General features: G+C 47.3%; 1 protein-coding gene across 1 annotated transcript in view; it reads right to left on the bottom strand.

The window, feature by feature from the left end:
* Positions 1-23632, bottom strand: part of TFRC (transferrin receptor) — a 56773-nt gene extending 33141 nt beyond the window's left edge. Inside the window, exons 1-5 of the mRNA XM_073589368.1 lie at positions 23610-23632; positions 17280-17336; positions 5786-5993; positions 3109-3313; positions 2269-2409 (exon numbers count right to left, since the gene is read on the bottom strand). Of these exons, the coding sequence (XP_073445469.1) occupies positions 2269-2409; positions 3109-3313; positions 5786-5993; positions 17280-17318 (593 nt within the window). The 5' untranslated portion in view covers positions 17319-17336; positions 23610-23632. The remainder of the gene's footprint in view (positions 1-2268; positions 2410-3108; positions 3314-5785; positions 5994-17279; positions 17337-23609) is intronic.
* Positions 23633-23927: the final 295 nt, after the last annotated feature.

The following is a 23927-nucleotide window of genomic DNA, read 5'->3' on the forward strand; positions in this document are numbered from 1 at the left end:
ACGTCCGTGTCTTTAGCCTCAAAGGGGTATCTTCGCTTTGAAGAGGAGGGAAGGCTACCTGACTTCTCCGGTTTCTTCCATTCTCTTTCGATTAGGGCCTGAACCTTGTCATTGACCGGAAAGGTACGCTTCTTCCTTTCTTGCAGGCCGCCAAACATTACATCCTCCAGCGATCTCTCTACCTTCTCCTCTTGCAGGCCCATAGTGGACCTGATGGCTTTAAGGAGAGCGTCCGTATCTTCTACGGGAAAGCAAGGTCTGCCCCCCGTATCACTGTCTGAGGATGAAGATGACCCGTGCTCAACTTGATACTCCGAAGAGGAGGAGCCTGACGAGGAACTCGGGGAGGCTTTCCTACTCTTACTTTTCTTTTTTAATAATTTTTTAAGTGAGCCCTGTACCTCAGATTTTATCATCGATCTGAGGTTTGTTGCCAGGCTCGGCACCTCTTCAGCCATAGTCCGCTGGATACAGCTGACACATAAGTCCTTTTGGTAGTCTTTTGCTAAAGGGCTGTGGCTTATGGCACATTCTCTATTTTTCTTTTTGCGTAAAGCTTTTTTGCCAAAAAAAAACAAAAAAAAAAAAAAAAACCCATAGGAAGGCCTATTATTGTCTAACTTTCACGGAGATCACTCACCACCCAGGAAAGACGGGTACCGGGCTCTGGGGCTGCGAAGGAGCGTGCGCCCTGTGCTCTTTTGATCTCGAGGAATCCCTCGATCGGTGACTCGGACGGCTGCTGCTTTTGCCGCTCGAGCGGCTCTTGCGACCAGAAGCTTGCGATGGGGGCAGAGACAATGGGGACAGTGAGCGATCCTCCTGAGATGCCATTGTCGCCCCTGCAGCCGCTTCTGCTCCTTCTTTTATGCGGTGAGTGAGCCCCTCATTACCCCTCCCCGCCGCGACCGCCAGCCGCTTCACCTGGCCGGCGTCGCGCCCGGCGCCATGACAGTCACGTCTTGATGACGTCAGCGGTCGCGCTCCCACGTCAGACGCCGGTCTCTGCTCCCGGCTTCCCCTGCATGCAGGGGAAGGAACGGGCACGCGCGCAGGGGGGAGGGCGGCACAGGGAGGAACCTCTGAAGGGAGGACATCGGAACGTGCCCGCACGAACCCGGGGCCCGTATGAGGAAAACCCCGGGGACTGCGCTACCAGCTGCCGACGGCCAGCGTCGCAGGTAAGCCAGCCCTGCATTTTTACACGCCGGGACAGCCCTGGGTCTTTTCATCCTGACAGGCACCGCCGCTGTCAGAGGGATTCCTTTCCAGGACAAGAACCCAACTGAAGCGGGGGAGAGGTGCCGCCCCTTATGTTTCAGTAGGTTCCTGTCCTGGTGGGGCGGATCCCTCTCTCATATGGTGCTGTCATGGGTGAAGGGAAAAATATTGTTATTCTCACCCTCCGACGTCCCACGCAGCCTTCCCGCTTCTCTTCACGCTCTCGTTCCCAGTAGTCCTTTGCGAAAATGCTCGCGATGACGTCCCTTCTCGCGGGATCGCGAAGTCTCGGTCATCGTGAATTACCGTGAGACGTTGCGATCCCGCGAGAACTGACGTAATCGCGGGCATTTTCGCAAAGGATTACTGGGAACGGATGCGCGGGACGTCGGAGGGTGATAAAAAAAAAAGTGTTTTTTTTTACATTCTATCTTTTACTACTGATGCCGCATAGGCGGCCTCAGTAGTAAAAAGTTGGTCACACTCGTCAAACACTATGTTTGACGAGTGTGACCAACCAATCAGTTTTCCAAGCGATGCTACAGATCGCTTGGAGAACGCTAGCATTTTGCAAGCTAATTACGCTTGCAAAATGCTAGTTTTTCCGTGGGAAAATCACGGGAATTTAAAATACAATTTTCCCGCGGACTGGAATTCCAGAATTCTCGCGGTAATTTCCGCGAGAGTTCCGGTACGTGTGCACTTAGCCTAAGAGTTTATGATAGCATAAGGGTTTAAGACAGAATCCATAGCCTTGTGTATTTATGAAGTTAGACACCCGATTGGCTGCAGCGGTCACATGCATGGTGATCATAATGTCACCACTGCAGCCTGTCAAACAAGAAAAGCGAGAGCTGGAGCTGATTTTATCTACAGTAAACAAGGGGTTTTTTTTTTTTTTATAAAAAAAAAAAAAAAAAAAAAAAAAAAAAACCACAACAAAGTTTAGAGACAACCTAGTTTTCTCCTTTTTTTCCTCCCACTGATAACAGTAGGTTGTTACCAGGCTCCGCAGCCACAGAGGGGGAACAGCCATGAGTAACGTACCTGTTAAAGTCTTGTATCGTGACGTAATGCTCGTCATCCCACACCTTATCCAGGCCTGCGCTGTTGAAGTTATCATGCACCATTTTAGCCAGAGTACCTTCATTAACACCACCAGCGTTGCGAGCATCGGAAGCCATTTGACTGCAAGACCGGAAATAATGGGGTCATTGCATGCAGATGTCGTGACTAGTTGACAAATCAAGTATTTAAAGGGCTATTCCCACCTACAAGTTACTATCCAACATAGTAGCTGTAATACATTTGGAACGTAGCATGGATCAGCTGTGTCACGGACCCCACACGCAGGACATTGCAGTAGCTCATATGCCCACTGTTATGGCTCCCACAGCGGCGGGCACGCATGTGCAGTAACTATGGTATATTATCGATGGCTTGGTCTTCGGAGCAACCATAGCTGCTGTATACACTGCTCGTATCGGGAGCGAACAAGTGCATCAAAGGTGCAGTGATCTCAACACTGCTAGCCGCCCACATGACAAGTCAAGAAGGGAGAAACTGCAAACACCATGGTAGGAAATAGCACAGTTTCTACTTTTTTCATACACAGGCAACATTTGGAAAAAAAAAAAAAAAAAGTGTGAAAAGAACAAGTTTAATTGACAGATGATAATGTCCCGTTAATGCTAAACTGGTCATTTGTCATCGAGGCACAACTTCTCCATAAATGCTGCATTCTGAGAAGTCAGACATGTTCATCAATATATCCGACACCAATATCAATTGAACTCAAGTCTGAGACAGTGAGGACATAGAAAAAAAAAAAATAAAAAAAAAAAAAAAATAAAAAAAAAAATTTTACATTAATGACTGGACACTTACGAGATTTTTGTCGCAAATGAGGTAGCATCTATCTTTTTCACAAACATGGCTCTCACATTGCTCCAATACATGACTGCGGGCATCAGCGGCTCAGGCACCTCATCTTCAGTAACGCCATTAGCCATCAGGCACTCCTCAGAGCCCCCGTTACTGGACTGCCTGGGGCAGGCACGACCCCGATAAGTTAAGTAACCTATAAGAAATCCTGGAACAAACATTTTTCATTAACTGAAGAAATTTCAAATTTACATTTTGCCTTCGACCCTTTGCAGTGTTTACCATACGGATTTTGTTACAGAACTTTCTGGAACACAGTGATCCAACGCGTTTATTTTTTATTTCACTGGAGAGGGTGGTGTGGAACGATTCAAGAGTTTTTAATATACATTTTTTCTTCTTATACATCTGAATTTTAGTCTAAGGGCTTGAGCCGGTGAACACTTACATTATATACTACAACTGAGTCTTGCAGCCAATAGGGAAACCGCAGTTCTCTCATTGAGCTCTACCTGTAGCGTAGCTTGGCAGGAGAACCAACATGGCAGATTTATTGGCTGTCAGCAGGCATCCGGCTGCCACAGTCACCTATCCGTTCCATAACGGTGAGCCAATGGAAGCTGCTATACAGGTACACCAGCACAGATGTCATGTAAGGGAGGCTGTCAGAATGGCCGCTACCTTCTGTTAATCTACAGCTATGCAGTCACAGGTAGATGTCAGCTACGTAACAGCCATCACACAATTTAGTCATGGTTGATAAGGAAAAGTAATAAGGGGCTATAAAGAGGCACAGAAGCCTTGTGTATAGGCAGATAAGGCATTGCACCAGGCTGTGTGTGAACCCTGGTACACTGTTGTAGTAATTAAGTTGGTTTGCTCTTGTGATCACATGATCAGTGATTGCTAAAATGAGAGCTTGTGTGTAAATTAATATTTTCTATTTTCTTTCTGCAAACAAAATATATCACACGCTTATCCCTGCAGCCACAAGAGGGCGCTCACTTAATTTTGAAAGCGGGCAGATTCCTGACAAGCCAAATGCAGTCTGTAAAATCATAGTTATTAACACCAAGAACAAACAGGATTAACCATGAACTGCTGATCACGCATTAAAGGGTCTCAAACACGAGGCACAGATGAGTCTGCATGGAACCAAATATTTGTAATTAGGTTAAAGGACACAAACCCAATGCAATCAATTAAAAAATAAAAAAAAAAAAGTTAAGATTAACAACCATGAGACTACAAGAGGCAGGAAAGGAGATGTATACGCCCCTTTGATGAAGCTGAACATGCGAAACACGCGTCAGGGGCTGCCTCTGTCTGGACCCATTATGGGTGATCTACTCTTATTGCGGCCTTTAGACATGGGCATAACATATTTTAGGAATGACCACCATCTAATACCCCCCTAGCACATTTAAGATAGCTTTCCCTGCTCCATTTATGTCCTGACCTTTCACCCAACCCGTACCTTCGTGTTTCCTCCATTTAAATGTACGGTGTCTGTATGGATTTTTTCTGGTTTACTGTTATTGTGGAATACAGTAACTTTTTCATATTGATGCTACTCCATTTTTCTTTGTTATGTTAACATTGAGTAGAACTAGTTTCAACCCCACAGGAAAATTGCCCACCCTTGCCTTAGTATACAGGTTGTGATACAATAAGTGTAAGCAGATGATACAGAAGTCCGCTACAACTTTGATGTTAGGCATTGGTGCTGAACAACCACGACAGGTGGAGGTGCCAGCAGTTTCTTCCAACACAGTATACAGCATGACCTTCCTTAGTAGACAAGAGCCACAGCCTTGCACGAGGAAGTCATAATACTTTGATTTGTTATTTTCCAGGCTCACAGGATGGTCCGAGTTTCCCTTCCTCTTGCATTTGGTAGCTGAAACTCCAAACCCTATGCTGGATCAGAAATTCTCACCAGAAGATCAGTAGGCATGCTTTGAAACCAAATACAGAGTTTATACCTGGCTTCTACTACCCTGTACCCCTCTACAGTACCCTAGCTGTCCTACATAGCGTCCATCCCGGGGTGCTAGAACAGGTTGAGAACCCAGCAGGTGTTAGTCCCATCCCAGATATTTCCAAAGTGTAACTTGTAGATGGCTAGAAAGTACAATAACTCCATAACTTATGAAATTCTGGCTCCTGTAGGTCTAGAGGAATTCTTTGCAGAAGTTAAGCAACTTGGGTTCCCAGCAGGAGGTTCATCTTGCCAGAAAGGCCTTGCTCCCAGCTAGGCTTGTGAGTTCTCTCTCTTCTCCCCCCCACCCCACACACACTTTGGCTGCCAAGTCTAAACCACCTGCTGAGCCAGGTGTCCTGTCTCAGCACCACTCTTTGAATAAGGTCTAAAACCATGGATTGGATATGACAGCCGATCGGCATGCAACTATAAAATGTGAATGTTTTTTTTTTTTGTTTTTTTTTTTTAAGACATAGATTGCTAAAGCAGGGTGAATGATGAGAACCAGCTGCTTCAACTATGAATAAGTCACACTATTGCAGTTTTTATATAGAAACAACTGTATTGCTGTATTTCTGTAACACCCTTTATCAACTAAAATTCTGCAGAATGTCCACGCCGTATCCAATTCCACGCTTCTGTCTGCGTTTACACCAACTACTAAACTCATCTTGTCAACGTTTTGGAGGTTCTTACCTATCAAGAACAGAAGAACGACCACTAGGATTTTGAAGCATAGACTTTTACATCCATTTTTTCCAGACTGGTGTGATACAAGATGGTCTCCCATAGGATGATCACCACATTCTTCCTCATCTGCCAGCTTCATCTCCACTTGACTGCTGTCTCCATCCGTTTGTGGGGTCAAACTGAAGCGTGTATAGGCAAGAGGGACCCTGCTAAACTAAAGCAAAGAAAACAATTAGATATTTTACAAGCATTGCCAAGAAAAAAAAAAATTCCCCATTCATTTCTCTCCTCTGATATGATCTAGCACATCAGAAGAGAAAAATGGTGCCCCCCTTGATCACCCCTGGCATCTCCCAGGAAGAAAATGCAGTGCACCCATAGAGGTTTGCTGGTCAAAACTGGATCTGTCACTAAGGGGTTAAATTAACTGAAAAATATCCTTTCACAAATGTTGAACTGGACATGCGATGTATTAGTGGCTGAGGAGCAGAAATACACATTACCTTGCCGTTAGATATTATCAATCAAGACATTTGGCACCCAATTAGTTTAAAAGAAAAATATGCACAATTGTGTGTCAAGACAGGTTTCACAGCGGCCCTTTACTTCTCCCCTGAATGAGCTGGAACAATTAAGTGGGCAGCAACACTCAAAGTGAGAGAACACCACACCCTCACAATAGCTTAGAGGAGGTTTCTCAGTGTGAAATGTGATCATACAGCTCTGATCGCCTGGTCTTACCATCTGCTTGATTACACAGCATAGATGACAAACACCTTTCAGATACAGTGACTGGTGTGATAAGGGAAAGCACAGCAGAGTTTAGCAGCTCTCAACAGCAGATCTGCACCCCTCCCCCTCACATTGTCCAGAGATGCACCAGTAATCACTTATGTCTGGTGTGGAACTCACAATCACTGCATTGAGAGCAGAGCAGAATATCCTTGCGTGTGCGTTAAAGGGAATCTGTCAGCTTTTTATGACTATGAGCTGCCGGCACCGACATCAGGGGCTTATCTACAGCATTCTGTAGGTAAGCCCCAGATGTAACCTGAAAGATGAAAAAGGGGGCGGTCCGGTCTTGGTCCGATGGGTGTTGCGGTCCGGCTTCTCCCATCTTCATACGATGCCGTCCTCTTCCTTCCTGTTGTGGCTCTGGCGCAGGGGCACTGCTCTGCCCTGTTGAGGACAGAGCAGAATACTGCAGTGCACAGGCGCTGGACCTCTCCCGGCACCTGCGCACTGCAGGACTCTGCCCTCAACAGGGCCGAGCAGTTCACCTGCACAGGAGTCACGACAGGAAGGAAAGAAGAGCACGGCATCATATGAAGACGGGAGGCGCCAGACCGGACGCCGGGGTGAGTATAATCTAACTCTTTTTTTCTCATCTTTCAGGTTACATCAGGGGCTTATCTACAGCATTACAGAATGCTGTAGATAAGCCCCTGACGTCGGCGCCGGCAGCTCAATAGTCGGGGGGGGGGGGGGGGGGGGGGGGGGGAAGAGGGTGACAGATTCCCTTTAGTAGTCTGATCTCACAGCAGAGAGTACAAGTTGCTTGAATACAGCAGACAAATAGGATCACTGACTCAACCAGGAGCGCTGATAAGTTTGTAATACGACACCGCTGAACTCAGCTGCACAGCCCATTCCCGCACACCGACTTACGCAGGAGGTTAGACCAGGAGATCACAACTGCTTCTGAGAAAATCTACTCTTGTTATTTCTGCAACGTAACACTCCGTGATATAGTCTTGATAATGTATATTTTACATGGTAGTGCTATCCATTTACACATTATAGGAGGCGGGATATTTCCTATTGAATTATCCAGGTGTCCCTGCTTTTAGTTTCACTAGTGTCTCAATATTAATACTTATTTTACTCAAACATAGAAAACCAGTGTTATTTTTATTATATTGGCTTGCATTCTGTCTATTATGGGTGTTGCTCTTAATGATACCCAAGAGACTTATTACATGGATTGTTGGTGTAGGGTTAATGTAATCTGGCAGCAGCATAAGGCATGTGACAGAACTCCTTTCCAGGCTGTATCACTTAGTTTACTGAGTGCAGAAGTTAAAAGGGGATATCTGGGACTCCTGAAATAAAGTAATGTAGCTGCTAACAGGCATCTTCCTGCATCGGGAACTCTGATACCTGGAGCACTCCAATGATCAGCTGTTTGGTGCCACAGCTGCATGTGGAGCGGCTGTTTCACTGTTACAACACATGTATGGAGAGCCCAACAAACAGGTGCCCCATGAGAAAACATGCAACTCTTAGTATACAGCACCCAGAACAGTATAAAAAAAAAAAAAAAAAAAAATATTCAAAACGAACATGGTTGTCACATGTGGCCAGGAGCCAGTTCAAGACCAGTATAGTTCCCCCACCCAGTGTGAGGACCAACAAGTGTGGAGTACTCCCAACAGCATGCAGACAGAGGAAAGCAGAGTAACCATAAACCACAGAAAAAAGTTTTATAAATTACAAGTCTTTATTATAATATTTAAAATTTATCCTAAAAATAAATAAGCCGGATTACTTACCGGTAATGCTCTTTTAATGAGTCCACGACAGCACCCACTGGAGGTATCGGATCCGCCCATTTGGAACAGGAAACCCTACAGGAAAGATAAAAGGGGCGGTCCGCCTTTCCTCCTCAGTTTTACGTTTCAGAGTACCAGAAGGACCGCCAAGGATTAGGCAATGTTCTCTTATTTTAACATCTTTCTTATCCATTATTTGGTAATACTTTAACTATTGATATCTTTAGGGGGGGAAGTGAACGGGTGCTGTCGTGGACTCATTAAAAGAGCATTACCGGTAAGTAATCCGGCTTTTTACTCTTCGCCACGACAGCACCCACTGGAGAGATTCCAGAGACCATCACCTGGGTGGGACCACCGTGCCAAGGATAGTCCTGCCAAAGCTTAAGTCAGAGGTTGATGAAAGATCAAGTCTGTAGTGGTTATAGAAGGTAGAAGGGGATGACCAAACTGCCGCCTTACATATAGTTTCAATCGGAACATCTCCCTTTTCCGCCCAAGAGGTTGCCATTGCCCTGGTGGAATGCGCCCTGATGTTCCCTGGAGGATCTTCGTTTTTTGCGGAGTAGGCTAAACGAATGGCCTCTCTGATCCACCGGGAAATGGTGCTCTTCGTGACTCCATACCCCTTCTTACAGCCCTGAAATGAAACAAATAGGGCCCTACTCTGCCTCCAACTGTTGGACCTCTCAATACATTTTAGGACAGTTCTTTTGACGTCCAGAGTATGGAACTTCTGCTCTTCCGGAGTAGAGGGATTTTTATAGAAGGTTGGGAGGAGTATCTCCTGAGATCTATGGTATTTTGTTGCCACTTTTGGCAGGTAGGCAGGGTCTGGTTTTAATACCAATCTGTCTTGGTATTCTTGAAAAAAGGGTGGATCTATTGACAAGGCCTGAATATCACCCACTCTTCTAGCTGAGGTTAGTGATACTAAGAGGGCCATTTTAAGTGCTAAGTATTTGAAGGGTATTGTGTCGATCGGCTCAAAGGGGTCTACCGTTAGGGCGTCTAAGACCAGATTTAGATCCCATGTAGGGACGGAGGGTATGTGGATTGGAGTTATTCGTTCACATGCTGTAATAAAACGAGTTATCCATTTGTTGCCTGCTATATTATGGCCATATAGTGTTCCTAATGCCGATATTTGTACTTTCAGTGTATTGACTGCTAAGCCTAAGTCTTTCCCCTTCTGCAGAAATTCCAAGATTGGGATTATCGGAACTTCTGTTGTATGAGGTACTGTATGGAATTGAAGAAATTTTTTCCATATTCTAATGTAAATCTGGGTCGTGGACTGTTTTCTACTTTGTAGTAGTGTAGCAATTAAGGACTCCGAGAATCCTCTTGTCCTCAATAACTGCCTCTCAAATTCCACGCCGTCAAGTGCAAGCTGAGCACTTGAGGGTGGAAAAAGGGGCCTTGGGAGAGTAGATTGGCAGTCGGAAGGACCCAAGGATCTGTTATCGACATAATCTGCAGCCACGAAAACCACGGTCTTTTTGGCCAGAACGGTGCTATTAAGATTATTCTTGCTTTGTCGTCTCTGATCTTCCGAATTACCTGAGGTAGGAGGATCAATGGAGGGAACGCATACGCTAGGTTGAAATTCCATGGAACTAGAAAGGCGTCCAGTATGTTTGGGTGATCTGACGGAGATAGGGAGGCAAAGGTTTTTATCTGCCTGTTCTCCCTTGTGGCAAAAAGATCCACCTCGGGTTGTCCCCATGCGGCTACTATGTCCCTGAAGACCTTCCGATTGAGGCACCACTCTCCTTGTCGTAGAGTGTGACGGCTTAGGAAGTCTGCCTTTTGATTGCTCTCGCCTCTTATATGAAGGGCCGAGAGGGACAAAAAATAGTTTTCTGCTAAGTTTAAAATTTTTGCCGCTGAAGACATCAGAGTCTCTGATCGAGTTCCTCCTTGTCTGTTTATATATGCCACTGTGGTGGTATTGTCCGACAGGATCCTTACATGCTTCTGTTGGAGCTGCGGAAGGAAGTTGTATAGAGCATAGAACACTGCAGTCAGTTCTTTTAAATTAGATGAATAATCACATTCCTCTTTACTCCACCTTCCCTGACAAAACCCCTTCTCCATGTGGGCTCCCCAGCCCTGGGGACTGGCATCGGTGGTTACAATACAGGATGGAACTATAACCCATGGGACTCCTGAACATAAATGATCATCGTCTAACCACCACTCTAGGGAAGTCAAGACTTCTTGTGACAGGGTTATTTTGCTCTGTAAACGACCACTATGTCGCTTATCCTCCTGGAGGATCTGGTGTTGTAGTGTACGGACATGGTACTGGGCCCACCGGACTGCCGGGGTGCAAGAATTTAGTGATCCTAATAGTGACATTGCTCCTCTTAAGGATACACGTGGTTTATCTATAGCTGCTTGTATTTTTTGTTTTGTGAGGATGATTTTTACCTGGGGTAGAAGACATCTCTGGGTCAAGGAATCTAGTTGAAATCCTAGAAATGTCTGGAGAGATTGCGGTTCGAGTCTGGACTTTTGGATATTGATGATCCAGCCAAGGCTCTGAAAAGAGGAGACTGCGTCAGTCACGCGTTCAGTACATTGTTTGACTGAATTCCCAATTACTAGGAAGTCGTCTAGATATGGTACAATTAGTGTGTCCTTTTGGCGAAGGTAGGCCATCACTTCTGCCATCACCTTGGTAAATATTCTTGGTGCCGTGGAAAGCCCGAAGGGCATGGCCGCGTATTGGAAATGACGAATCCTGCCCTCGACTTCCACTGCGACTCTTAGGTATTTCTGGAATCTGTTGTGTATAGGGAGATGATAATAAGCATCTTTTAAATCAATCCCTGCCATTACGCAATTTGGGAAAAGAAGCTTTATAGTGGATCTAATCGATTCCATTTTGAACTTATAATTTTTTATAAATGAATTTAGCTTCTTTAAATTAATAATGGTTCTAAATGTACCGTCTGGTTTAGACACCAAAAACAGGGGAGAGTAAAAGCCTCTACCCTGTTCCTCAGGGACGTCAACTAAAACTTTTTTAGCTAGCAGGACTCGAATCTCGTCTTCGAGAGCCTTTTGCTGAAGTGAGGAATTAAGGCGAGTTATAACAAAGAACTCATAGGGGATTCGAAGGAATTCAATCTTTATTCCTTCCTTGATTATATTCAAAATCCATGGGTTTAACGTAATTTGTTCCCATTTGGTAAAAAAAAATTTTAATCTGCCCCCAACCGGTGGGTCTGAACTTTTAATTTTTTTCTCTCCTATATGTTGGCCCTCTGAAGATGGTACCCTTCTGCTTTTCGTCTTTCGTGGCCCATCTCGTTCTGTCCGATTGTCTTCTTCTCCCGAATGGCCGTCTTTTAAAGGTTTTCCTATAAAACGGAATGGGAGAATCACTGAAGGCCTTTTTCCTTTCTTTTGCCTTGGCGAGAATTTCGTCTAAGGCTTTTCCGAAGAGGAACTCACCCTCGCATGGGGTTGCACTAATTTTGGATTTTGATTGTGCATCCCCTTTCCAGCTTTTTATCCAAAGCGCGCATCTGGCGTTATTCACCAGGGCTGCCAACCTTGCTGCAAGTCTTAGGGTGTCCGCTGAAGCGTCTGCCATAAAGGCAGCTGCCCCTCTTATCAACGGGATGGCTGCACGCAGTTTCTCCCTTGACACTCTTTGCTCAATCTGCTGGTCTAATTGATCTAGCCATACCAGCATTGACCTAGCAGTACATGTGCTGGCTATTGCGGGTTTGAATACCCCGGTGGTGGACTCCCAGGACCTTTTGAGCGAAGATTCAGCCTTTCGGTCCAATGGGTCTGCTAACAATCCTGCATCCTCGACCGGGATCGAGGTTTGTTTGGAAGTGGAGGATATGACAGCGTCCACCTTTGGTATTTTAGACCATTTTAATAGATCTTCATCAGTGAACGGATACTTCCGTTTTGAAGCGGATGGGAGAAAACCCCTCTGGTCGTGTTTTTCCCATTCCCTTTTGATGAGATCTTTAATTGCCGGTATTACTGGAAATGATCTCCTCTTTTTTTCTGCCAATCCCGCAAACATAATGTCCTGCGCGGTCTGGGCTCCCCTTTCCTCTTCACACCCCATAGTATTCCTAACCGCTTTTACCAGGTTATCTACGCTGTCCAGAGGAAAACATGCGCGTCCTTCCGCCTCCGAGGATGATGATGAGGACGTGGATGCGGAGCCTGAGTTTAACTCCTGTTCTTCCTCTGACTCTGAACTGACAATAATCTGTTTTCTATGCCTGGACTCTGCGGGAGTGCTGGCGCGGTTGATGGCTTGTATTTCCTCCCTAATTATGGCTCGGATATCCTGAGAAGATATCGTCGGCCCCTGCCTGGTCTCTTTCATGCATTGTTTGCAGAGTTTTTTGGGGTAGGAGTCAGGGAGAGGCTCTGAACATAATGCACATCCTTTATGTTTTGTTTTTCCTTTTTTCTTTGACTGAAACGGGAGGTCAAAGGTAAAGAGAGGGGGGAAGGGGGGGGAGGAGGTTAGCTTAATAGGTAGAGCATCTGCTTTGCACACTCACCCAGTGAAGCTTAATACCGGTTCAGATGGCTGAGACGGTTTGGATCGGGTTTCTGCTGCCTCGCTCCTGCGGGCAGTCTCCGTCCTGGCGCTGCGGTCCCTGGTGGAGCTGCTCCCAGCTGAATCCCCTGCTGGGGTTTGCGACTCTGCGGGGGACGACATGTTCCAATGTTGCAGCGCTGCAGCGCTGTTTTATCTGTATCGTTGCCCCGGAAGTCGGCCTGTCACAGGGCGCATGCGCCGCGTCATCGCCATCTTACCCCGGAAGTTCAACCATTACTTCCGGGGTATGGGAGCGTCGGGCGCCGGCCTGCTCCCGCGCCACCGCTATTAGCACACGCGGCTCGCGCGCACATGGCCTCACCATCCACGCTATACCCCCACCGATGGGAATGGGGGGGGGGAAATCTCCCGGATGCCAGACCGGCGCGCTCCCTGGTAAGACCGGGCGGCCCTCCCCGGACCCGGCCATTACCACCATGCCACCAGACGAGGAGGGAGCCGTCAAACGGAGTCTCCCCCGACGCTGCCTCCGGACCGCAGCCCCTGCCGTTCCCGAAGAGACCGCACAGGCGGATGCATGGCCCAGGTAAGATCCTGCAGGATCCTGCTCCATTTGGAACAGGAAACCAAAACTGAGGAGGAAAGGCGGACCGCCCCTTTTATCTTTCCTGTAGGGTTTCCTGTTCCAAATGGGCGGATCCGATACCTCCAGTGGGTGCTGTCGTGGCGAAGAGTAAAAAATATATATATACACACTCACTGGCCACTTTATTAGGTACACCTGTCCAACTGTGTGTTAAGACTTAATTTCTAATCAGCCAATCACATGGCGGCAACTCAGTGCATTTAGGCATGTAGACATGGTCAAGACAATCTCCTGCAGTTCAAACCGAGCATCAGTATGGGGAAGAAAGGTGATTTGAGTGCCTTTGAACGTGGCATGATTGTTGGTGCCAGAAGGGCTGGTCTGAGAATTTCAGAAACTGCTGATCTACTGGGATTTTCACGCACAACCATCTCTAGGGTTTACAGAGAATGGTCCGAAAAAGAAAAAAAATCCAGTGAGCGGCAGTTCTGTGGCCGGAAATGCCATGTTGATGCCAGAGGTCAGAGGAGAATGGGCAGACTGGTTCGAGCTGATAGAAAGGCAACAGTGACTCAAATTGCCACCTGTTACAACCAAGGTAGGCAGAAGAGCATCTCTGAACGCACAGTGCGTCGAACTTTGAGGCAGATGGGCTACAGCAGCAGAAGACCACACTGGGTACCACTCCTCTCAGCTAAGAACAGGAAACTGAGGCTACAATTTGCACAAGCTCATCGAAATTGGACAGTAGAAGATTGGAAAAACGTTGCCTGGTCTGATGAGTCTCGATTTCTGCTGCGACATTCGGATGGTAGGGTCAGAATTTGGCGTAAACAACATGAAAGCATGGATCCATCCTGCCTTGTATCAACGGTTCAGGCTGTTGGTGGTGGTGTCATGGTGTGGGGAATTTTTTCTGGGCACTCTTTGGGCCCCTTGGTACCAATTGAGCATCGTTGCAACGCCACAGCCTACCTGAGTATTGTTGCTGACCATGTCCATCCCTTTATGACCACAATGTACCCAACATCTGATGGCTACTTTCAGCAGGATAATGCGCCATGTCATAAAGCTCGAATCATCTCAGATTGGTTTCTTGAACATGACAATGAGTTTACTGTACTCAAATGGCCTCCTCAGTCACCAGATCTCAATCCAATAGAGCATCTTTGGGATGTGGTGGAACGGGAGATTCGCATCAGGGATGTGCAGCCGACAAATCTGCGCCAACTGTGTGATGCCATCATGTCAATATGGTCCAAAATCTCTGAGGAATGCTTCCAGCACCTTGTTGAATCTCTGCCACGAAGAATTGAGGCAGTTCTGAAGGCAAAAGGGGGTCCAACCCCTTACTAGCATGGTGTACCTAATAAAGTGGCCAGTGAGTGTATATATATATATATATATATATATATATATTTGGAGGAGCAATCCAGGAAAAACAACAAGTGAGGAATCGCCATTATAAATAAAGGGTAGGCCAGAGGCAGTCAGTTATTATAGTGGTTTGAAAAAAACACTATATTGTAATCCGAACGCTGCTAACTTCTTCTTAAGTTGATTTCCGCAATTAATGCGGCCCAAACCGCTACACGCACAGACTCAGTTGAGGTGTCGTTTCGAAGCCAGCGTCCATGAGAGGTGTGCTAAGCATTTTTCGTGTCGATCGGATTTGTAGTTTTTGCGCAATTTGCGTTTGAAAATTTTTTTTCCCCGTCATTGGAACATGAGCACAGTTGAGCTCATTGATATGCGCAGGCAGACCCAGTTACTATGCCAATGCCTACGAACTTCACTTGAACCCCAGCACAGAGCCTCTGCCACATAATATCAGCTCTTAAAGCGAAACCCACAGCACAAATGCAAATCTAGCTTCATCACATGACACATGCCCCTAAGAGAGAATGTGTGCGCCAAACTAGCTCTTAAAGGGCCGACCCTCCAAATCGGAGGCTGAGCCACCCGGGCCGACCCTCCAAATCTTACCCAGTGGGGCCCCGCCCACCAAATCGGACCCAGTGGGGCCCCGCCCACCAAATCGGACCCAGAGGGGCCCCGCCCACCAAATCGGACCCAGAGGGGCCCCACCCACAAAATCGGACCCAGAGGGGCCCCACCCACAAAATCGGACCCAGAGGGGCCCCACCCACAAAATCGGACCCAGAGGGGCCCCACCCACAAAATCGGACCCAGAGGGGCCCCACCCACAAAATCGGACCCAGAGGGGCCCCACCCACAAAATCGGACCCAGAGGGGCCCCACCCACAAAATCGGACCCAGAGGGGCCCCACCCACAAAATCGGACCCAGAGGGGCCCCACCCACAAAATCGGACCCAGAGGGGCCCCACCCACAAAATCGGACCCAGAGGGGCCCCACCCACAAAATCGGACCCAGAGGGGCCCCACCCACAAAATCGGACCCAGAGGGGCCCCACCCACAAAATCGGACCCAGAGGGGCCCCACCCACAAAATCGGACCCAGAGGGGCCCCACCCACAAAATCGGACCCAGAGGGGCCCCACCCACAAAATCGGACCCAGAGGGGCCCCACCCACAAAATCGGACCCAGAGGGGCCCCACCCACAAAATCGGACCCAGAGGGGCCCCACCCACAAAATCGGACCCAGAGGGGCCCCACCCACAAAATCGGACCCAGAGGGGCCCCACCCACAAAATCGGACCCAGAGGGGCCCCACCCACAAAATCGGACCCAGAGGGGCCCCACCCACAAAATCGGACCCAGAGGGGCCCCACCCACAAAATCGGACCCAGAGGGGCCCCACCCACAAAATCGGACCCAGAGGGGCCCCACCCACAAAATCGGACCCAGAGGGGCCCCACCCACAAAATCGGACCCAGAGGGGCCCCACCCACAAAATCGGACCCAGAGGGGCCCCACCCACAAAATCGGACCCAGAGGGGCCCCACCCACAAAATCGGACCCAGAGGGGCCCCACCCACAAAATCGGACCCAGAGGGGCCCCACCCACAAAATCGGACCCAGAGGGGCCCCACCCACAAAATCGGACCCAGAGGGGCCCCACCCACAAAATCGGACCCAGAGGGGCCCCACCCACAAAATCGGACCCAGAGGGGCCCCGGCCGGAAAATCGGACCCAGAGGGGCCCCACCCACAAAATCGGACCCAGAGGGGCCCCGGCCGGAAAATCGGACCATAAGGGGCCCCGGCCGGAAAATCGGACCATAAGGGGCCCCACCCACAAAATCGGACCATAAGGGGCCCCACCCACAAAATCGGACCATAAGGCATCCCGGCTACCAATACAAGCCCTGAGGAGCCCAGGCCACCGAATCGGATCCTGAGGGGCCCCACCCACCAAATCAGACCCTGAGGCCAAAGTGGCCCCTGAGAGGCACCCACACTTAAAACAGATCCTGAGTTGAAAGTCTTACAGGGGCAGCAGGCAAGTCTCTCTTAAAGGGGCAGCCCGGGCACCATTTCAAACCACTTTTCGTACTTCCTTCAGGAAATACACATCTAGTTTATAAATGCCATTCCTCGCTTGTTGTTTTTCCTGGATTGCTCCTCCAATCTACCTCATTTATGAATGTTTGATAAATTTTAAAATATATTATAGTAAAGAGTTTCAATTTATAAAACTTTTTTCTGTGGTTTATGGTTACGCCGTTTTCCTCTGTCTGCAGCACCCAGAACAGGCATTTTTTTTTATCCCTCAACTCTACCAAAATCTACTCCATAGTCCTCACAACTTACACACATTTGCCTGGTGTTGAAACTATGATCGAATGGAAACATGACGGATCAGTATTCAAAAGGTGATACTTACAATATTAGTAATTGTCGTCCGCGCTCGATCCATCTTCATTAGAACTTGAGCAAACCCCTGCAATGAAAGCCATATTACAGATTAGCGCAATCTCCCAGGTAGTCACGTTTTCAGAACATTCTCCAAACCTAAAGTGCCCATAAACCCTGAAGTGACTGACAGCTGTGGTTTACAGCTGACAATGCTTTAAAGACATTTTAAATATAGAGGGTATGGTGAGTATCGCTCATTCAATCAACTGTAGTTAGTTTGTTTTACGGGAGAGAATTGGGCACAAGAGCAGAAAAGCTGAGATACGGCGATAAAGAAAGCTACAAAACTGGTTGGCACTAAAATTACCTGGGCAAAGGCCACCATGGTTCTCTCAAACAATGGCAGGTGTCCCTTGCAGCAACCGTAACTTGACACTGTCATAAAATCGGGTGTAACTCGGTATTTTCACGTCACCTTAGCCACAGACCATACAAGCCCAAGGGTGGACTTGGATCTTCAATATCAAAGGTCTGGACCTTTGTTAACACTGACCACCTGCAGTTTTGTTCCTTGCCCATTAGAATATTGCCATTGCCCATGTAAAGTATTCTCTACATGGTGTGTGGCTACGATTTAGGATTTGCTTAGCAATAACCAGCATGTTATCCAAGTATGCTTCAGTAAAGGCTTTGGGAGAAGAGGGATCTAGATGCAACAGGTGTAACATAGGTCTAAACTGTGGCCTAGTTATGGTCCCATCAATCAAGCCCTACTGTAAAGAGGGAAGAATTAGCAAGTATCAAATGCCTGAGACCAGAAGGATGCCACTTCATAAGAGGAAAGATCCCATGTGCTTCCACCCAAAGAACCTGAGAAAAAAGTGACAATATCATGATGCCGCATCACACCACAAGGAGCCTGAGGCTACACCATGGCAGGTCACAGCCTAAGATGGTCCTCTGCCACTACTGCATGAGTAGTGTGACAATTCACCAAAAACCCAACTTGGACATAGTGCCTTGCTGGGCATAATGAAATGCCACTCACTTACATTACACTTCTGTAATTGGCACACACAAACCTTAAGGCCATGCTTATATTCAGTATCTGTAAGCCACAACCAGGAGTGGGTGATGTCACCACTACTGGATTTATGTTTCCATTATACTTACCCTCTCATTGGTCCACTGCTGGTTTTATATCGGGCAGCACGGTGGCTCAGTGGAGTTTGTATGTTCTCCCCGTGTTCGCGTGGGTTTCCTCCGGGCACTCCAGTTTCCTCCCACACTCCAAAGACATACTGATGGGGCTCACAATCTAAATTCCCTATCGGGGACAGTGATGATAATGTGTGCAAACTGTAAAGCGCTGCGGAATATGTTAGCGCTATATAAAGAAGATCATACTCCTCCAGATAGAAAACTGACCAAATACTGGATGTGCGAACGCGGCCTTAGGCTGTGCCGACGTTGCGTTTACGCCGCAGTGGAAACGCTTAACCCCTTCACCCCCAAGGGTTGTTTGCACGTTCATGACCGGGCCAATTTTTACAATTCTGACCACTGTCCCTTTTTGAGGTCATAACTCTGGAACGCTTCCATGGATCCCGGTGATTCTGACATTGTTTTCTCGTGACATATTGTACTTCATGTTAGTGGTAAAATTTAATTCAAATAACTTGTGTTTATTTGTGAAAAAAAACGGAAATTTGGCGAAAATGTCGCAATTTACCAACTTTGAATTTTTATGCCCTTAAAATCAGAGATACGGCACAAAAAACTTGATAACTAAGATTTCCCACATGTTCAGGCTGTGTTCACACACAGCGGTTTTTTTAGCGGTTTTTACTGCGGTTTTCACTATAAAACCGCTAAAAATAAGCTGCACAGTCATTTCTATGCATTTTGCACTTTGTGCACATTGATGCGTTTTTTACTGCGAAAAAACGCATCGCGGTAAAAACGCAGCATGCTCATTAATTTTGCGGATTTTTCCGCGGTTTTGGCTTCTCCCATGCGTTTAGAAACCTCTGCGGTAAAAAAACGCATCAAAACTGCGCAAAAACCGCCACGGAAAAATAGGTGCGGTTTCTGGGAAGGGATTCAGGTTTTTGTGCAGAATTTTTCTGCAACGTGTGCACTTAGCCTTACTTTACATCAGCACAATTTTGGAACCAAAATTTTTTTTGTTAGGAAGTTATAAGGGTTAAAAATTGACCAGCGATTTCTCATTTTTGCAACACCATTTTATTTTTACGGACCACATCACATTTGAAGCCACTTTGAGGGGTCTATATGATAGAATGGTGTCACTTTTGGGTATTTTCTAAAAACTGCACCCCTCAAGGTGCTCAAAACCACATTCAAGAAGTTTATTAACCCTTTAGGTGCGTCACAGGAATTTTTTTGAATATTTAAAAAAAAAAAAAAAAAGAAAGAAATGAACATAACTTTTTTTCCCCCAAAAAAAATACTTCAGGTTCAATTTTTTTTTATTTTACCAAGGGTAAAAGGAGAATTTGGACTGGAAAAGTTATTGTGCAGTTTGTCCTGAGTACGCTGTTACCTGATATGCGGGGGGGGGGGGGGGGGGGGGAACGACTGTTTCGGCGCATGGCAGAGCTCAGAATGGAAGGAGCCGTTTGACTTTTTCAGTGCAAAATTGGCTGGAATTCAGATCGGACGCCATGTCACGTTTGGAGAGCCCCTGATGTACCTAAACAGTGGAAACCCCCTACAAGTGACCTCATTTTGGAAACTAGACCCCCCCCCCCCCCCCCCAAGGAACTTCTCTAGATATGTGGTGAGAACTTTGAACCCACAAGGGCTTAACAGAAGTTTATAACATACAGCGGTACAATTAAAAAAAAAATCATTTTTTCCACAAAAATGATCTTTTCACCCCCAATGTTTATTTGACCAAGGGTAACAGGACCCTAAAAGTTATTGTGCAATTTGTCCCAAGTACGCTGATACCCCACATGTGGGGGTAAACCACTATTTGGGCGCATGGCAGAGCTCAGAAGGGAAGCAGCGCCATTTGACGTTTTTGGCTGGAATGGAGATCGGACACCATGTGGCGATTGGAAAACCCCTGATGTACCACAACAGTGGAAACCCCCCACAAATGACACCATTTTGGAAACTAGACACTCCAAGGAACTTATCTAGATGTATGGTGAGCACTATGAACCCCCCAGTGCTTCACAGAAGTTTATAACGCCAGGGCGTGAAAATAAAAAATTCGTATTTTTTCCACAAACATGATCTTTTAGTCACCATTCCCCCCCCCCCCCCCTCCCCAAGGGTACCAGGAGAAATTGGACCCCAAAAGTTGTTGTCCAATTTGTCCTGAGTATGCTGATACCCCATATGTGGGAGAAAACTACTGTATGGACACACACGTCGGGGATCGGAAGGGAAGTAGTGACGTTTTGGAATGCAGACTTTGAGGGAATGTTCTGCGGGTGTCATGTGCGTTTGGAGAGCCCCTGATGTACCTAAACTATTGAAACTCCCCACAAGTGACCCCATTTTGGACACTAGACCCCCCAAGGAGCTTATCTAGATGTGTGGTGAGCACTTTGAACCCCCCCCCCCCCCCCCCCAAGTGCTTCACAGAAGTTTATAACGCTCGGACATGAAAATAAAAAAAAAAAATCTTTTTCCACAAAAATAATATTTTTGCCCCCAATTTTTTATTTTCCTAAGGGTAACAGGAGAAATTGGATCCCAAAAGTTGTTTTGCAATTTGTCCTGAGCAGGCTGATACCCTAGATGTGGGGGTAAAACACTGTTTGGGCGCATGGCAGAGCTTGGAAGGAGCACCATTTGACTTTTTCAACACAGAATTGTCTGGAATTGAGATCAGACGCCATGTTGCATTTGGAGAGCACCTGATGTGCCTAAACAGTGGAAACCCCCAATTCTAACTCCAACCCGAACCCCAACACACCCCTAACGGGAATATGGAAATAAATACATTTTCTTTTAAGTTTATTATTTTTCCCTTACTAAGGGGGTGATAATGGGGGGTTTGATTTACTATTTGTGGCAGGTTTTATGTTTGGCGGCTGTCGCACGCTAAAACACGCTTTTTATTGTAAAAACAGTTTTTGCATCACCACATATTGAGAGCTATAATTTTTCCGTATTTTGACACACCGAGTCATGTGAGGTCTTATTTTTTGCAGGACGAGTTGACGTTTTTATTAGTACCATTTTCGGGCACGTGACATTTTTTGATCGCTTTTTATTCCGATTTTTGGGATGCAGAATGAACAAAAACCAGCGTTTCATGAATTTCTTTTGGGGGGGGGGGGGGTGGTGTGCTTACATCGTTCCGCCTGCGGTAAAGTTGATAAGGCGGTTTTATTCTTCGGGTCAGTACGCTTACAGCGATACCTCATTTAGGTCATTTTTTTATGTTTTGTCGGTTTTATGCAATGAAAACTATTTTATATAAAAAAAATTATTTTTGCATCGCTTTATTCTGCGAGCTACAACTTTTTTATTTTTTTGCTGATGATGCTGTATGGCGGCTCGTTTTCTGCGGGACAAGATGACTTTTCAGCGGTACCATGGATATTTATATGCGTCTTTTTGATCGCGCGTTATTACACTTTGTTTGGCGGTATGATAAATCTTTTGCTTCGTTTTTTATTTTTATTTTTTAAGGGGTTAACTAGTGGGACAGTTTTATAGGGCGGGTCGTTATGGACGCGGCGATAGCTAATGTGTACTATTTTTTTTTTTATTTCCAAAAAATGGATTTATTGGGGGAATATTTTTTTTTTTCTAATTTATTTGGCTATTTTTTTAAAATTATTTTAACACTTTATTTTTTTTAACTTTATTACATGGTCCCAGGTGGGACTTCACTGTCCTGTGACAGATCGCTGATCTGTCACATCACAGATCAGCGATCTGTCACAGGCACTACTGCAGACTTCCTCATGCCTGCGCTTTGCAGGCACTGAGGAAGCCAGCTCCCTGCAGGCCCGTCGCCATCTTGGATTCAGGGGCCTGTAGGGAAAGAGACCCCCGCAGCAGTGCTGCACATTTGCTTTTCTTAAGCGTTTCCGCAGCCCTTTTAGAGGCGCGGTTCTGCCGCGAAAACGCTTCAGAAGAGCATCCAATGGAAACAATTGAATCCACGCATGTTGTGCTAATGGTGCGCTTTTCCCGCTGCGGAAACTTAACAGAAAAAAACGCAGCATGTTCATTAATTTTGCGGAAACGCACGCGATTCTACATACAAATGTATTGCAAAAACGCATAGGAAAATGCATGCTAAAATGCTTAACAAGAGCGCTTCATAAAACGCACATGGTATCCCGGGAAGAGGGTGTGCGTTTCCGCTCAGGAATATTCTGCTTCAAAAAAGCTTTGCGGGCACACAGCCTAAAGGATCACTGATAACGCAAATGTTAGTATTCTGCATAGAAGAGACGGTCACTCGCCAGCATCTTGGATTTGGTTTTCGACCACTGTCTCCCCACTGCAGACCCTACCGCACAGACCCTGACTGCGAGCCGTATTTAAGTCGTCAACATTAGTGTTTTATCGGAGAAGGGGGTGATAGCGATATGTGGATTTACAGCAGGGAGATGCAGAGGTGACCTGGTCTAGGAGGTGACAGTCTCACTCCTGGTGAGAAGCTTTCGGTGAAAGGTCGTACATGGCCATCCACATAAGCCGGGTCTGGCCACTCCGCCAAATACCAAGAATCACATGACGGTCACGCCGCTCCCCATAGGATAAGCCAATTACAGAGCTATGTGGTGGCAGAAACCCTAGATGACCCTCAGCCAGGCACCTCACTCGGGGTACAGCACCCTACACACTAACACATGGCCTCAGTGTCACCCTGAAGCCCGGGGCAGCACCCAACAGTGGAGGTCACCTACAGAGGATCAGCCATCTACCAAGTAACGCACCACCCAATGGGCACAGTTCACACTGCCGCCTCACACACCACTGCCGAGTCACAGCCACATGTAACCCCACCATAGGGAGGAGGAGGCTGCAGCAGCCATCACTGCCCGGACAGGACACGTGCTACGGGGCCGCTGCTGCCTGGAGCGGTCATCATGTGCGGAGGCCTCATCACACCACACGCGTGCGGCCGCCACATGACCTTCAGCTCCAGGTGCACCAGCGTGCAGGGCCAATGACAGCCACACACGGAGCCACAACGGGCAGGGGGGAAATCAGGAAACACACACCGAGCAGCAATGAATGAACTCGGCACGTGGCGAGCTAGCAGCCGGGCCCGCCTGTCAGCAGCAGCCACCGGTGACAGCTGAGGCGGCAGCGTGCACGGACCGGGCGCCATGTGCCGAAACGCCTCACTTACCTCCCCAACTGCAAAGTGACCTCAGAGAACACTGTGCCGACTCCTTATACGCCCCCAAGCACGTCCGCGTGCCCCGCCCCTGATCCGGACTCCGCCCTCATACTGAAGGTGGATCGCAGAAAGTGACGGCGGCGGATCAATGGCGGCCGCACTGCCAAGATTAGGGGTCATGTAAAGGCCGAGAGCAAGCCTGCGATACACGTGTATCGTTCTGTATCTGAGCCCCGCGCAGCGCTCCCTCATACTGTATCCGAGCCCCGCACAGCGCCCCCTCATACTGTATCCAAGCCCCGCGCAGCGCCCCCTCATACTGTATCC

This window comes from Dendrobates tinctorius, unplaced genomic scaffold, assembly GCF_039654945.1.
Source record: "Dendrobates tinctorius isolate UK_male_01 unplaced genomic scaffold, ASM3965494v1 ptg000107l, whole genome shotgun sequence".
NCBI classification, from domain to species: Eukaryota; Metazoa; Chordata; class Amphibia; order Anura; family Dendrobatidae; genus Dendrobates; species Dendrobates tinctorius.